This window comes from Diadema antillarum, unplaced genomic scaffold (genome assembly GCF_040938485.1).
Source record: "Diadema antillarum isolate AM-2024a unplaced genomic scaffold, OU_Dant_1.0 seq00000550_RagTag, whole genome shotgun sequence".
Classification (NCBI taxonomy): Eukaryota; Metazoa; Echinodermata; class Echinoidea; order Diadematoida; family Diadematidae; genus Diadema; species Diadema antillarum.
Genome location: NW_027271495.1, coordinates 4,142,902 through 4,160,001, shown reverse-complemented (window position 1 = coordinate 4,160,001; position 17,100 = coordinate 4,142,902). Strand labels below are relative to the sequence as shown.

The following is a 17,100-nucleotide window of genomic DNA, read 5'->3' as shown; positions in this document are numbered from 1 at the left end:
ATCTCCACTGCAACTGACTTGACAAATAGCCGGTGAGTAAAAATAAAAGAGATATGCAGTAACCTATGCCATAAGAAATGAGAACCGCGAGTCTGGCTATATATCTGATTGAAGCTAGGTAGTCTAGTGGATATAACTCCTGTCCAGCAATCAGTATGTCGTGGGTTCAGATGTTACCTGAGAATGCATGGCCCTGATTTTTTTTTAAATAATTTTAATGGCTATTACTCGAAGACATGGACTAATAAATCTAAAATCGCGACTTGTCCATCACTTGCAATGGAAATAATACATGCATGAAGCATTGATTTTCGACAACTTACTTGCACACTTGGTCGCTGTTGTAAATGAGTTAGACCTGGGTCCTGTCCCTCCTGGACCCTCCCTGACCGCTGCTAGACTGACCTCATAGTCAGTGTCTGGATCTAGATCAGTTAATGTAGCAGACGTCATTGAGGCTGCTACTATTTGTCCATCAATCCAGTTTTCATCAGGAATCCTGTAATAGGTGATGTAATTTGTAACAGGTGGGTCTCCAATATCACTCTGCTCATTCCAAGCTATCCACTCAATGGTAAGAGTGGTGGATGTTGATGCAGTCATTGTTGGGGCAGCTTCAATTACAGGCAGGACTGTGAAAGACATATATCACAAAAGAACCCTGATCTTAGAGATAAAACATGGTGGCCATAAGACTGCAGAAATCGTGAAATGTTTTGTCCTAAAATGAAGACAACAGCAGAAGAATTACACGAAATGATGCTTATCATACAAGATTACAGGTGAGTAACAACTAAGATGTAAAATATTACTATAAAAAAGGTACGTCGCAAGTAATGCAATCTCAGATCAGATAGCTGCATGTGATTCATTACAGGCCTGTGCTGCTCGGGCACGATTCCATCATCACATACTAGCAGAGTTCTACATATCATCAACTACTGAACAGGGAGAGCGCCTTATAGGAATGAAAGTCAACACCAACTTGTACTACTTCACGTTTTTTATCTCAAAATATAGGCCCTACTCCAATACAACTCAATTTCCCAGCGAATCAGGTAGTAAAGCCAGACGAGATTGCCTTCAGGGTGCCTCTCGCTATTGCAAATAAATTTCAAATCGTGATGTAAGATGGATTTTGAGCCCTTCTACAAACTAATTTCAGAACTTAAGAAGTATTAGAACTTCATTTAATGTGTAGCAAATATACGTTGTATAAAGTTCTTAAGATATACCCTGTATCAATGTAAACAAAGTACATTGTGTGAGACTACAAATTGGATAATGCAGTATTTACCAAAACCCACTTCACAAGTTTGCTGCAGCTCTGATATCAAAAAGGAATTTTAAAGTGCATTCACACTATTTCTTCTTTTATTATCTTGAGTGAAGTGGAAGCCTACAAAACACATATTTGAATTCACATCCAAAGCAATGACGTTCTTTTTTCGTTAATGAGTTCATGAAGAATTTGGCTTGATGTCATGAATATTATACGATGTACATCATGATTTCATAGAAAAGAGTGCACTGAAATTTGTTACATTATGTAGCCAAATCTGCAAAGAAGCCCTGATGCATATTCAATTTGTCTATCATACATTGAATATTCTTTTAGCATTTGTAACATTGCTAACATTGCAGAACATGCCATCTCAATATCAAGCATCAATTCTATTTCATTGATGCTACATAAGGTTCTTTTACAGGTAAAATGAATGGAAATGAATGGAAACGCTGGAAAGAGTTATTTCAAATATTTGTATAGGCCGTGATGAGTCAATTCTGGATGAAAGTAAGACAGATACATATGATACATATGAAGGGCTTTTATATGATTATACAAAGTGTAGCATTCTGCACTGTAGGCCTTTTATATGATTATACAAAGGGCATTTATATGATTATACAAAGTGTAGCATTCTGTACTGTAGGCCTTTTATATGATTATACAAAGGGCTTTTATATGATTATACAAAGTGTAGCATTCTGCACTGTAGGCCTTCCCTGTGAATGCAACAAATATTGGTCACTTAATTGCAACCTATTCCTTCACCCCATTCCCATTGCCATGAAGCCACTCTTATTCATCATTCATGAAAAACTGTATATTACCCATTCACTAAAGGTATTAACCTAAAAAGATAAAAACACGCCTTTACACAGTCTTGAACATCTGCCATGAATTTGGGATCAACAACTATTTGGTCTGATCTCCAAATTATGTCATAGACACGAAGAACATGGGGACTATAAGAATTTAAAAAAGAATCCTTCTGTCGTTCTAGTACACACTCCCGACCTCTAACTGTTTTGGTTCACGAGAAAAACACATGAATTTATTTAACAGTTTATTTTTGACATCTGGACAATGTCTTGAAACACGAGAGGCTATATTACCAACTTTTGTTCTTTGGTTGGTTCCTTCCAAGTTCAAATGAACAGGCGTTATAGCTATAACCAAGCTTTTGACGTAAATAAGTTGCAAATAGCTGTGTCACTTATCACATATAATATCATAGAAACATAATGCACATCAAACGATACATATTAATGTCTTACCGTAAGTCATTGTATCAACACTAAGACTTGCTTGATCTTCATATACGGCACATTCATATTCTCCAGAAGTCTCTTGATTAATTGTAAAGACTATCATACGCCTTTCTCCAAATGCATCCAAGTAACTCTGATTTCGACTTATGCCAGAATCATCACGTACACCATCTATGAGCCGGTAGAGGCTGACATCTGTTGCATTAGGTGGTGGGTCTCCTTCAACAACACAGGTGAAGGATGATGGCTGATTTGGATTTACTTTGACACTGGTGAGACTGGAAATTCCTAAAAGGAAAGAGAATATACCAGATGCTATATTCACATGAGAATTATTCATAGGCTTTGTATGAAGTGAAGATCTTTTACTCCAGTCTTTTCCACCAAACAAAGATGGTCCAAATAAAACCATTTTAAAAGTTCCACTCCCTTCAGATAATTACCCGTTTGACAGTCCTTCTCAATCCAGTTTGGAAGGCACTGTCCTGTACAGATTCCAGACAATTTGTCACAGGTGCTTTCATCACAGTGGCATGGATCTACACACCCGAGACCATAGAATGCTCCAGGGCACTCTGGAGGATCATACAAACAAAAGACAATGGATTCACTGTTATCAGATACTAATACAAACTTAAGACAATGGATTTACTCTTATCAGTTTATACTAATACAAACTTAAAACAATGAAAGGAAGAAACTTTGCACTAATCAGTCAATGTCATGAAGGAGCAACACCTTTCTCGAGAGTTTGGTGTCCCCGTGTGAAATTATAGATCACTTTTTTTCTCTCTTTCAATTTGATGATGTCATCACTGTGAAAATCTCGATTGAAGTTAACTTTTGTAGTCTGGCAGAAAATCTTAAGACCAGAGAAATGGTTTAGTACCATATTTTCTTGTTCTAGATGGGCGTACGGCTATTAGCCTATTTAGCATAACCATGGAATTGATGTACAATATGGAATATATTGCTAAATTTAATCCAGGATGCATGAAAACACAGATCAACTATTCAATGGATGATATGATAAAGGATCAATAATTTTGTACCCCGGTTTCCATCTTCAAATGATGCAAGTGTCTTATTAATCATGATGAGCTGATTTTGAATCCTTCATTGTACGTACAATTGTCCAGTAGACCATGTGCATAACCTGGGAAAGTTAAGGTTCCATGTTCCCGTTCATTCGTGTTTTACACACACACGCACACACACACACACACACACATACACAAAAACAACTCGGTTGCTACGTTGCCAACGGTTGGCAATTATCTTTACCACCCTAATTAGCATATTCAGTTAATTAGTATAATATGATATATGATACGTTACTAATAAATTCTATTTCTGGAAGGCCGAAATCAAAGCTGATCCAACTGTGAAGGATTTCTTTGATGAAGAATCCATTTATAGCATAACGCCACTTAATAATTTCAAACTATGCAAGCATTCTAACATTTCAATTAATATAATAAACGAATTTGCATATATGTATATGGGACCATATACCATCCGTAACGTCAACTGCAGAGACCAAGCAGGGAGGGGAGCGTTTGCATAAGTAAAATTAAAATTCAGTAATCTGATGCACACGACTGGCAAATTCTCAATCAAGAAAGTTGGATGATAATATGTTGGTTAATCACAAAAATTACAAATAAGATATCAAAGTTGACAATATCAGACAATATAAGTTGAAACCTTAACTAAAAATTTGTCAAAAACGTTGTTTATTTATTTAGAAATTGCCCCCCTCCCCCCCCAAAAAAAAGCAGAGAAAAGTGAAACAATATCTTAGTTCTGTTATTGTTGCTAGACTGTCTCACTGCCTGCTCAAATTATTTGAAATCTAATATTTAATTATAGTGACCAACCAGGGAGTGGGAGGACGGGGATATCTCCTTCCCACCTGAGGGAGCTCATACATTTAATTATTATGAAATTCTATATCATGCACACTTTAAATGGAATATTTGGAAATTATTTGATAGCTATTAAAGTGGCAAATGAACGAAATGAACTACAGTCTTTCATTATTGGGTGGTTAAAAAATATTCAAGCAAACCCTGCTCTTTTGAAAAAAATACAAGAGGGAGAACGGAGAATAAAGACACTAAAAGTGTTGCTATATGTCTGGGGTGCCTCTGCTATAGCGCATTATTCCAGTTTAAAATTCAGGTGAAGTTTTGGTACGAATGAAATTGATATTTGTGTTACACCGTGCATTAATGATATTGCAAATATCTTTGTCTGCAGGTCCATTGAATTCCTAGAAAGTCATTTCCAAGGAACAGATGGGATACAAGTTTCAAAACCCACAAATCAAGAACATAGAGAGAGGAAAAAAGTCGCATGTCACACTGAAAACTAAAAGACATTAAATGATCACTTTTCTTACTCAGTTTTACCAGAGGATATGGACATTCTGTTGATTGCAGAAAAGCACACTGTCTCTACAGGAATGTTGACGATCCTGTCTCTTGCCATGGATTCAGAACATCCAAGAGCAAGTTCTAAAATTCATGAGAGCATATTTTGCTATTACCTTCGCAGTTCACTCCTTCATAAATATTGAAGTAAGGAGCACAGTCCCGATTTGGACACTCTCCTGTTGTCTTGTCACATGGTGCATCATTTAAACAGTGGCATTTATCTGTGCAGTTTGGTCCATAGTAACCGACATTACAAACATCTGGGACTGATAGAAGAAAGAAAATTTTGGTTATGAAAATATAAACTTTATTGCATATATTCTTGTCGTTTTTGCTAGATACAAAGAATGGGTAAATGTCATCCTCTGCAAAAGTTGATATAATGACATTGCATGCAATCTTTCCAGAATCACTATTTGGACAAAATCTTTAAGATTTAATTTCACTTTCTGAATTGTAGTGTATGATGAAATAAACTTGTCCTTTTTAATCGAAAACAGAAACCTAATGAACTACTTCAATTTTTGTCTTCTTCCTCTGTGAAATTTTCACTGTACTCTAGAAAGTTACTTGTCGTAGAGAAAAATGACAGCTACGAAATAAAACTCGTCAATCAACACCAACTAAAAGTCTCATGCAGATGCCTTTCACAAAACATCAATGCATATTTCCACCTGTTTCAATGTTCTTTCTGAAACATGTAGCTTGAATGAAAATTACACATAAAAAAAAAAGTATATTGAAGAGGATGTGAGAAAAATGCATCACAGCCAATATAATTGTGCTCAAGCATTTGATGGACCTTGGTTTTTACTACATCTATTTTCAAGAGATCGTACTTTTGTTAATTTGTTTGCTCCTTACAAACAAAGATTCATAATTGTAAACAATACCTCGTTCTAGCTTGGTCATTGTCTTCCAAAGCTTTTTATTTACACTGATGATGTAGATTCTGATAAGACTAGATACAAAAGGCACAGGCGGTTTCAATACTCACTCTGACAATTTTCCCCAGACCAGTTTCCTTTACAGTCTGTTGAAGGTATTTCAGAAGTAGCTGCGCAGTTTCCAGAATATCTGTTGCAAACACCAGACTGACAGTGACATGTTTGACTGCATCCAACTCCATAAATTCCTTCGGGACAATCTTTTTTTGTTATAAGTAATAAAAAGGATGTTAAGAATAAGACATGCAATATATTTTCAAATTGAAAATGTGGCAAAGACATTTATTTAACATTAGCACTTTAACCTTTGACCCCATGGCCCATGGCCCATGCCTTAAAGAGTCATAGTGTTGTAATGTGTGTATATTAAAGAGTCGCCTAGTTTTTTTATGTACATGTGAGTGCATATGAAGAGCATGCTTCCAAAAGGCGCTAAATCCATTGAAAAATGATGGATTTACTGCCTTTTGCAAGCAAGCTGTTCATATGCACTGAGTATTTTTTTTTAAATGGGGAAAATAGTGTTAATCCAAAACTGACCTTTGACCCTTGACCCCTTGACCGAAAACGTCGAAAGGAAATAATTGTTAGGCAGTACATGTATGTTTACCATGTGCATATTAACGTAAACCACACCGAGATACGGAGAAGTACAGTACTTGAAATTTTATAATTTTTCTTGACCTCAAGTTCTTAAGATTTTAATTGTGCTGTCCACAAATTGGATGGACGGGTATGGGCAGACAACTCGAAAACATAATGCCTCCGGCAACACCTTGTCTATAGTGGACGTATAAAGTAATTTAGATGTGGTATGGGGAACAGGTTTGGGGGACATGTGCTCGAACGGGTCCCCCATTTTAGTGCTTTAGGTGTTTTTTTTTTTCTTTGTGTATTGGAATCTATTTGTCATGGTATATTGAACTGGTATTTATACATAATGCATTTATACCACGCAGGTTTTTTATAAACTAAAAATGAATATTCAAATATAAAGGTAAATCCTAGTTGGATATAAAATTGTTTTTCATTTATTTAGGTTTATTCATGTGGGTTGTAGGTGTAATATTTTATGTGTTGGGTGGGTGCGTTTTTTGTTATTGTGTGTTAAGATTTCTGTGTTATCTAAAATTAATCGATGAAATGTGTGTTGTTTTGCTGTTATTTGTGTTTCGTCTTGGAATGTGTGCTGTATGTACCTATGTGTAATCATATCTGGCACTTGAGCCATGAAAATGATCCAGTTTATTTGGATAATAAGTAGATGAAATGAATGAATGAATGAATGAATATTTCGGTTTAATTCAATTTATTTTCATATTTCTCAACGAAGGAATGTACATCAAATATAATAAAACATAGTGAATCATAATATCTGGCTTGGATGCACAGTAAATAAATGTAAACATATAAAACATATAAAACATAACGGTCAATCATCGTACGTTTGGCTCAATGTATAACGCTAAAGAAATATGATGGAACCTACTTAAAAGCGAGCTTGTTAAGCGTAGGTCCCAAATTCTGAACAGAGTGTAAGATACAGATGAGGAGCACGGATGCAACGTAGGACCAAAATAAAGAAAAACACAAATGAAAAGCAAAAATACCCGGGGCAATAACATAATCTTCTCAATACAAATAGTGATAGATATTATACAAACAACCACGTTCTGCAGACGTGAAAGCAGTTGATTTAGCCGTGTTGACGATATAGTGTAATAATACGATTTGAATAATGTTGAAAAAAGAACAACTCGACATGCGAGTCCTCGAAAGAGACACGACAACAGCCAACACAGCAGCAAAGGGCACATAAATAATAACCAGTTGCAAACAAATTGAATCACCTAAAAATCAGTTGGAAACAAATTGAATCACCTGAAGCTATCATATGAGCTGATCTGTCCTCTCTTCAACATACATGTGCATACCATTATGATATACACAATCAAACCTTGGTACCTCTAGTGGCCACTTGTCTAGAGTGGCCAGCTGCCATATGCAGCTACTGAAGAATCTCCCCTGCCCCCCCCCCCCCCCCCCCCCCCCCCCCCACAAGAAAAGCCACGTTAAAGACCAAGTGTAAAAGGTCCACCAAAAACTCCAAATTACTGTTTCCGGCAGTAGACTTTAATCTGTGTACAATAATTGACAGTACAGACAGTACTTCTCTATTCTGACCTGCAGAAGGCGTACCCGATAAGAGTTATTTTCTGCTTTTCAGCCATGCTGGTCATGCATGGCGAACAGTTCAGGTCCACTGCTGTCTTCACTTGCTATAGTGTTTTATAGTAATGAACTTGTGAAATGTCTGACAACCTGTCTAAAGCGGCCACATGTTTTTTATTTGCCCCTATTAGCGTTTTGCCAAGGCTAAAAGAATGGAGGCAATCGACGTGAGCTAGAGGGCCTTGACAAAAGGCTAGGCCCCTACGTAATTTTTGACTGTATGTCACATGTATCAGAACCAGTTGGTTGCTGACGGGCTTCAAAGCTCCCTCAATCATGCCACACTTGCAATTAATGTATAGTACCTTCGTTATCGAAGATGGAGGTGTGGTACTTGAAGGTAAATTCAAGGTCAATTCGAGACCTTTCTTCACAGGACAATGTTTCTGAGTGTATGTATTTGTTTTACGTGTATAAACAGTTGTGCATAACGTTTTGTCGAGTGTACGCATATTGTCTGTGCTGTATAGGCCTACATAGCAGGGCCAGCGATACATTTTGAAAAGTGTGTGTGTGGGGGGGGGGGGGGGCAGATTGTTTATATTTCTGGTGTCACTTCCAGGTTTCATCTCCTAACAAGCAAAACAAAACAAAAAGGGGTGGCTTCAGCGCAATTATCTGGTGCCATTTACGGTACTTGTATCGGCTGGCTAGCAAAAAAGAGTAAAAAACAAACAAGCAAACAAAAGCATGTTTTTCACTTCCCCCCCCCCAAAAAAAAAAAAAAAAAAAATGGAGGGAAGGGGGCGGTTGGGGAAGTGGTTAGACCCTATGCATTCCTATGCATTATGAAAAAAAAAAACAGCCCCCATCCGGCTGCCCTGTAGGCTATATAGGCTGTAGGCTATATGCCCTGTAGGCCCATCTGTGTCTGCATATCATGGGCGTAAATCCCGGGGGGGGGGGGGATGATATATCCCCCCTGAAATGGAGGAGGGGGATGGCCTGTACAATCATCCCCCCTGAATTTGAGAAAAATGGAGGAAGCAGAAATGTGATTGTATAAATTTTGGCATATTGCATGACGTTCGTACGCCCGCCTTCAGACAGGTAACAGAGCTGAACAGTATTCTATCTTGTAGGATAATGTATACATAATTTTCTCGAGCGCTCGCTCGCTTCGCTCGCTCGCGAAGAAAGTAATATCGACATAGGGTATGGTCCAGACGTTGACAACATCAAATAGCATACGCTTACATGTAAACATGCTATGACACGAGCAACTCGGACCATCTGCAAATTATGTACGAAAACAAACAAACAAACAATAACAAAAACTATAATTGAACCCCCCTACATTTCCTGAATTATTCCTGAAACGATGATGACTCTGATACATCTATCTCGGAGGGGGGGGGGGGGGGGGCAAAGGGGCATTTGCCCCGCCCCTACGGAAATGTTGGGGCAGACAAATCATTTGTCCGCCAAGTAATTCCCGAGACGAGTACAAATCTCGAACTTTCTTTATGGAAAATTGTCCAACTACCGCCAGAACTATGTACCGGATCGTTGAATTGCAATCGTAAAAACGTAAAAGCTCCGCTACTGGGTCCCTTTCGATAGACTTTGTACACTTTTGAGATACTGAGTCCCTTTCGATGGACTTTGTACACTTTTGAAATTGACGTATTTCCGTACATATATATTTTATCAAAGAGTGTGCAGCAGATCTTTCACTTTATACAAAAGCTCCCTCATATGCAGAGGCGTCGATGGAGGGGGATGGTTCCCCAATAAAAGTATTGGGGACGAACATATCATTTTGCTCCTCCTCGTAACTCCCGAGATGTGGAAATGTTTTTACTTTTTTGACAGAAAACTGTCTAAATATTTCACCCAAATATGGCTGAATTTCAATTCTGAAAATACAAAATCTCCCTCGCGTAAGAGGGGGATAGGCCTAACCCCTTCCATGCCCTCCCCGTTCAGTCCTTTCTACTTAATACACTTTAGATTGACAGATTTTAAAATGTTTCATCTAAAGTGTGCACCAGGTCTGTTACTTCAGTTTAAAAAAACTGCAAATGTTCCGGGGGTGGGAGGAGATATCTAAATACTGTCAATTAAGGGATGGTCAACCCCCCCCCCCAAAAAAAAAAAGAAAGAATAATTACACTTCTGGGATTGAAATTTTCCCGGATTACATCATAAATGTGTTTACGAGATATTTTCATCTGAATTCTAAAAATGAAAAAGCACCCTCTTATGCAGGGGCGTCGATCCTGGAGGACGAGGAGCGCGGACGGGGGAAGAGGGGAGGGACAAACATATCATTATGATCCCCAGTGATTCCCGAAATGAGGAAAATTTTCTTGCGTTTTTTGATAGAAAACTGGAAGGGTGGTGTCAGCACTCGCCCACGCCTTCTCCTTGCTCGCCCGTCCCCCCCCCCCCGCCCCTATGCATACAAGTAGACTGTGGTTACACTTTGAACATAGACAGTTTTCCAAATATGCCACAAAATGTGTGCACCAAAACGTTTAAATGCGATCAGAAAATACAGAATCTCCCTCGTGTATAGGAAGGGGAAATGGGGATTAGGGCTTATCCCCTTCCACCTTCTCTGACTGACAAATTTCCAGGTATTCCAACAAAAGTGTGCACCAGATTGTTGAATTTCAGATCTAAAACTGAAAAAAAAAGCTCCCTCGAATATGGGAGACGTATCTTGCCACCCTCCCATTGCTTGGTCCCCTCTATAGACTTAGCATACTTTGGGGAATGACAATTTCCGAATTTCCCACGAAAAGTATGCTTCAGATCGCTTTATTTCAATTCTAATAACGCAAAAGCTCCGTCTTGTGTTTCCCCTCCCACACCCTCCCCCAAGCTCTACCTCACTAGACTTTGTACATGTAACACAAAGATGGCGCACACTCTGAATAAGAGCTAAATTCCATGATTTTAACACTTCCCTGAAAACAACGGCGTAGCCAGGATTTAATCTTAGGGGGGGGGGGGGCGGTTAGTCTGCGAGGGGGGGGGGGGGAGGGTGTGGGAGGGGGGTGTCCCCCCTCCCACGTGAGAACTTTTTGCATTTTGATGTTGTAAATGGTGCAATTTGATGCATGTTTTTGCGCGTTTTATCGACGTGAAACAGTCCCACTTGTTTAAGGTAGCAGTATATTTTGATGTAGATTATCATTGAACAAATTTGCCTATAAAATGCTACAATTTAAATATGCTTCTTGTATTAATTCTTTTCACTGAATATCATGAACGCGACTGAACCCGAGAGAGCGGAGCGAGCGAAGGGGGAGGGGAGGGTGTGGGAGGGGGTGTCCCCCCTCCAACGGTAAGAACTTTTTGCATTTTGATGTTGCAAATGGTGCAATTAAATGCATGATTTTGCGCGTTTTATCGACGTGAAACAGTCCCACTTGTTTAAGGTAGCAGTTTATTTTGATGTAGATTATCATTGAACAATTTGCCTATAAAATGGTATAAGTTAGATACACTTCTTGTATTAATTCTTTTCACTAAATATCATGAACGCGACTGAACCCGAGCGAGCGGAGCGAGCGAAGGAATGGGGTGGGTGTCCCCCCTCCCTCGGTGAGAACCTTTTGCATTTTGATGTTGCAAATGGTGCAATTTGATGCATGTTTTTGCGTGTTTTAACGAGTTGAAACAGTCCCACTTGTTTAAGGTTGCAGTATATTTTGATGTAGATTATCATTGAACAATTTGCCTATAATATGGTACAATTTAAATACACTTCTTGTATTACTTCTTTTCACTGAATATCATGAACGCGACTGAAGCCGAGCGAGCGGAGAGAGCGAGGGGGGAGGGGGAGGGTGTGGGAGGGGGTGTCCCCCTCCCACGGTGAGAACTTTTTGCATTTTGATGTTGCAAGTGGGTGCAATTTGATGCATTTTTTTGCGTTCTTTTAACGAGTTGAAACAGGCCCACTTGTTTAAGGTTGCAGTATATTTTGATGTAGATTATCATTGAACAATTTGCCTATATAATGGTATCAGTTAAATACACTTCTTGTATTAATTCTTTTAACTGAATATCATGAACGCGACTGAACCGGACGAGCGGAGCGGAGCGAGGGGGGAGGGGGGGGGGGGGTGTCCCCCTCCCACGGTGAGAACTTTTTGCATTTTGATGTTGCAAATGGTTGCAATTTGATGCATGTTTTTGCGTGTTTTAACGAGTTGAAACAGTCCCACTTGTTTAAAGTTGCAGTATATTTTAGTGCAGATTATTATTGAACAATTTGCCTATAAAATGGTATCATTTAAATAATCTTCTTGTATTAATTCTACACTGAATATCATGAACACTGTCTGTTCAGCAGTCAAACAGAAAAAAGCATGCACACGAGGGTGTAGATGAGGGGCATATTCCCTCCCACACGAAGGTGATTTTGCGTTTTCAGACCTGAAATTCAGCGATCTGTTGCAAATTTTTGGTGCAATACTTTTTCATCGAAGTGATAAAATCACGGAATTTAGCTCTTATTCCGAATGTGCACCATCTGTGTGTATGTATAAAGTCTAGTGGATGAGGTAGAGCTTAGGGGAAGGGGGATCCTCCTCCCGCTCGCGGAGCTTTTGCGTTTTTAGAACTGAAATACAGCGATCTGGGTATAGCCACAGTCTACTTCTATGCATGGCGGAAGGGGGGGGGGGGGGGCGGGCGAGCAGGGAGAAGGCGTGGGCGAGTGTTATCCCCACCCTTCCCCACCCTTGGAGCTTTTGCCTTTTTATGGTTGAATTGAGATATCTCGTCTACGCATATTTGATGGAATCAACATTTGGGAAATCACACACACACACACACCACACACACACACACAAAACTGATGGGGGGGGTCTGAGGGAGGAAAGGGTCGATTAAAAGGGGAAATTCCCCTTATACATGAGGGAACCTTGAGTTTTCGGAATATAAGTGATAAGTCTTGTGCACTCAGAATTATTCATAAGTTTTTTGTAAATCTAAAAAGTGTGTACTAAGCTAGGGAAAGAGGCACAGAGGGGGAGGGTTTGGCGAGGGGGTATCCCCCTCCAAGCACGAGAGATTTTGCATATTTTGCATTGAAATTCAAACGATCTGGTGCACACTTGAGTGAAATATTCAAAAAAAAAATATCTTATTTGATGAAAGGTTGCAAAGGAGACCCGCTTCATGTGCATGCATACAGTATACACGCATTTATTTTTCCGCCTCCAAATCCCCGGTCCAAATCTTAGGGGGGGGGGGCGATCGCCCCCATCGCCCCCCCCCCTGGCTACGCCAGTGCCTGAAAAAGGCCTATTTATTTCTTCAATTATTATTTTTGGGCTCGGTCGCGTTCAAGACATTCAGTGGAAGAAATAATACAAGAATTTTATTTAAATGATACCATTAAAGGCAAATTGTTCAATAATAATCGACATCGAAATATTCTGCTACCATATACAAGTGGGACTGTTTCAAGTCGATAAAAAACGTAAAAACATGCATCAAATTGCACCATTTACAACATTAAAATGCAAAAGTCTCACCATGATCCCCTCCCACACCCTCCCCCTCCCTCCCTTGCTCGCGCTCCGCTCGCTCGGGCTCGGTCGCGTTCATGAAATAAGTGTAAGAGTTAATACAAGAAGTTAATTCACCAAATGATACCATTTTATGCCAAATTGTTTTAGAATAATCGACATTAAGATACTAGTATATTGCTACCTTAAACAAATGGGACTTTCAAGTCGACAAAACGCGCAAAAATATGCATCAAATTGCACCATGTACAACATCAAAATGCAAAAAGTTCTCACTGTGGGATGGGGAACAACCTCCTCCCACCCCTCGCTCACTCCGCTCGCTCGGGCTCGGTCGCGTTCATGTCTTCAGTGTAAGAATTAATAGAAGAAGTTTATCTAAATGATACAATTTTATAGGCAAAATTGTTCAATAATAATCTACATAGAATGTACTGCTACCTTAAACATGTGAGACTGTTTCAAGTCGATAAAACACGCAAAAAAAAAAATGCATCAAATTGCACCATTTACAACATCAATATGCAAAAAGTTCTCACTGTCGCTTCGCTCCCTCGCATCTAACCGCTCCCCCTAAGATAAAATACTGGCTACGCCGGTGATAGGCCCCACTATTTAGTAGGCCTTCACAGTGATGTCGCACAGGCGGAGCAAGAGCTGAAATACCACGATGTAGTCATTCAATTATCTATGAATATTTCTTTTTCTTACTAGTTTTTTGATAGGAAATAAATCCCAGATTTTACCAAAAGTGTGCACCAGATCGCTGAATTTCAGGTCTGAAAATGCAAAATCTTCCTCTTGTGGGAGAGGGGATACCCCCTCCTACACCCTCCCCCCGCTAGGTCGCTCCGCTCCTTCGCACAAATATTCCAACTCCCAAGTCCCTCCCCCACCCACCATCATTAAAACGGCTGCGCTACGTTTTGAAAGGGGGGGGGGGAGGGTATCAAACTCGCCCGTCAGTCAAGAAGAAAGAACATCAAAAGACAAGAGAAACAACAACAAAAAAGGTCTTCATACTTTTAAAGGAGACCTCCGGATGATTTTCAGATTTTTACATTTGAACAACTATAAATTAGTTATACTGAGGACAGAGTTTCAGAATTTATGATAAATGGGATGAAGAATAAGAATATTTTCCAAATTTAGAACAAATTGCAATGAACAAGGATGATGGCAGAGTCACCATAAGAATGCATGACTTGGATCTCAAGGAAGCAGAACAAAAGAAGAAGGCATGCATGGATTATACATAGGTGAACTCGCAAGCAAGCGGTATTGTAATGGAACTACACTGCTACATTTCTGAAATATGTGAGCCTCCTATGTCATCATCCTTGTTCAGTGTAATTTGTTTAACATTTTTCAAAGTATTGTTTCTCTGCTCAAGAACCACAATAAATTCCACAAATCTATACATGGAGGTGTCGATTTATGTACTACATGACGTGAAATTATGAAAATCGTCTGGAATGCCCCTTTAAGGTCTGATTTTCCTCCGAAAGTCGGCTGACAGGTTAAAAAAAACCCAAACAAACACAAACAAGGGCAAAAAGTCTTCATATTTTTGCTGCCACTTCCCTCCCACTTTGCATGCAAAAGAGTGGGACATTCGATCCCTGTGAAGTGTGTGTATGTGTGTGTGGGGGGGGGGGGAAGGGTCCAAGCTTCTCTCTCCCCCCCCCCCCCTCCCCCAAGGGCTGCGCCGGTCTGGTTATGGGCTTGTAATCTAGCCTGGCGCACTGTACCCATTACACTCCATTGTATGCTCTGATTTTGAATAATGTAGTATTGGTATTTGTGATTGAAGCCGAATAAGTTATGATAATGATAATAGTAATAATCATAATAACAATAATAATAATAATAATAATAATAATAATGATAATGATATACTGTATAATAACAACAACAATAATAATAATAATAATAGCATTAACATGCGCAGTGCTGAGACACAACACAGACCCAACAGTACAAAGTTACATAGATAAGCGCGTTTACATCACAATACAGAACAAGCATCAAGTGAACTGCAATCTGGCACAATCTATTGATAAGACATTTCAGTTTCCAACAGACGAACCTTGGGAATAGCAAACCTTATTTCGTTTTCTGGAGATACAAATCACAAGGCTCGACAATAAAACTAATTTGATTTTGAATGAAACATTTCCGAATAACACCAGAAATATTCAGATGAACTTAACCGTTTTCCATTTTTGTCGATCTCACCGGAGGTGTGGGGGAGATTAAGGGATCGCCTGCAGCGTCTGTCCGTCCGTCGTCCGTCCGTAACGCTACAAAAACTTGAATAACTCTCTACTGAGGACTTCAATTTCACTCAAATTTGGATGGAAGAGTGGTTTATACAAAGTTACACATTTTACCAAACATGAAGGTCATGTCAAGGTGAAAGGTCACAGGCAGAGGTCAATGAATTGTAGAGGCCAATGTTAAGTTTTTACGGCGCGTTTCAATAATGGCTAACTTTTGATGTAGGGCCTATATGTCTGTTTGTGACCAAAACTTGGATGGTAGATGTTCCTTGGGAGTTGAAGGTCACCACTAGGTCAAAGATCACATACAGGGGTCAACGAACTTTTAGGGCCCATTGTTAAGTTTTTACGGCGTGTTTTGATTATAGTTCATAACTTTTGATCCCTATGTCTGTTTGTGATCAAACTTGGCTGGTAAATATAGTGTCCCTTGGGGAGTTGAAGTCATCACAAGGTTAAAGGTCACAGACAGGGGTCAACGAACTTTTAGGGCCCAATGTTAAGTTTTTACAGCGCGTTTTGATTATGGCTCATAACTTTTGATCCCTTTGTCCGTTTGTGACCAAACTTGGATGGTAAATGTCCCTTGGGGAGTTAAAGGTCACTACAAGGTCAAAGGTCATAGGCGGGTCAATGAACTTCCAGGAGTTAGAAAAACATTAATTTCTTCTACGCGAATGGGCGAGACACAATTTGACACTTGCCTTGTTGGTTAAACGGGTGCTGTTCGTTATTCCGAAGGTTGGCTATTCCGAAGGTTCGTTATTCCGAAGGGTCGTTAATCCGAAACACGCAAATTTCCTATACCTACAGGTTCGTTAATCCGAAAATGAAATAGGGTTCGTTAATCCGAAAATTTGTGTCGTTATTCCGAAGGTTCGTTATTCCGAAGATTGGTTAATCCAAAAATGAAATTCGAAACAATGAAACTTCGGAATAACGAATCTTAGGAATAGAGAGCCTTCGGAATAACGAACCTTCGGAATAGAGAGCCTTCGGAATAACGAACTTTCGGAATAACGAGCTGTAACCGGTTAAACGAACATCCATGTACATTTTATATAAATTTGTATTTCAGAATGTCAACCTTCAGAATAAAGAAGACTACTCATTCAGAATATATATATATATGTATGTATATATATATATATAT

General features: G+C 39.3%; 1 protein-coding gene across 1 annotated transcript in view; it reads right to left on the bottom strand.

Annotated features, from left to right (window-relative positions):
- The window catches only part of LOC139734907 (uncharacterized), a 64,670-nt gene that overhangs the window by 38,114 nt on the left and 9,456 nt on the right, over nucleotides 1-17,100 (bottom strand). The window contains exons 5-8 of the mRNA XM_071645686.1: nucleotides 5,992-6,141; nucleotides 5,108-5,260; nucleotides 2,662-2,844; nucleotides 324-632 (exon numbers count right to left, since the gene is read on the bottom strand). Coding sequence (XP_071501787.1) covers nucleotides 324-632; nucleotides 2,662-2,844; nucleotides 5,108-5,260; nucleotides 5,992-6,141 — 795 coding nt within the window. The remainder of the gene's footprint in view (nucleotides 1-323; nucleotides 633-2,661; nucleotides 2,845-5,107; nucleotides 5,261-5,991; nucleotides 6,142-17,100) is intronic.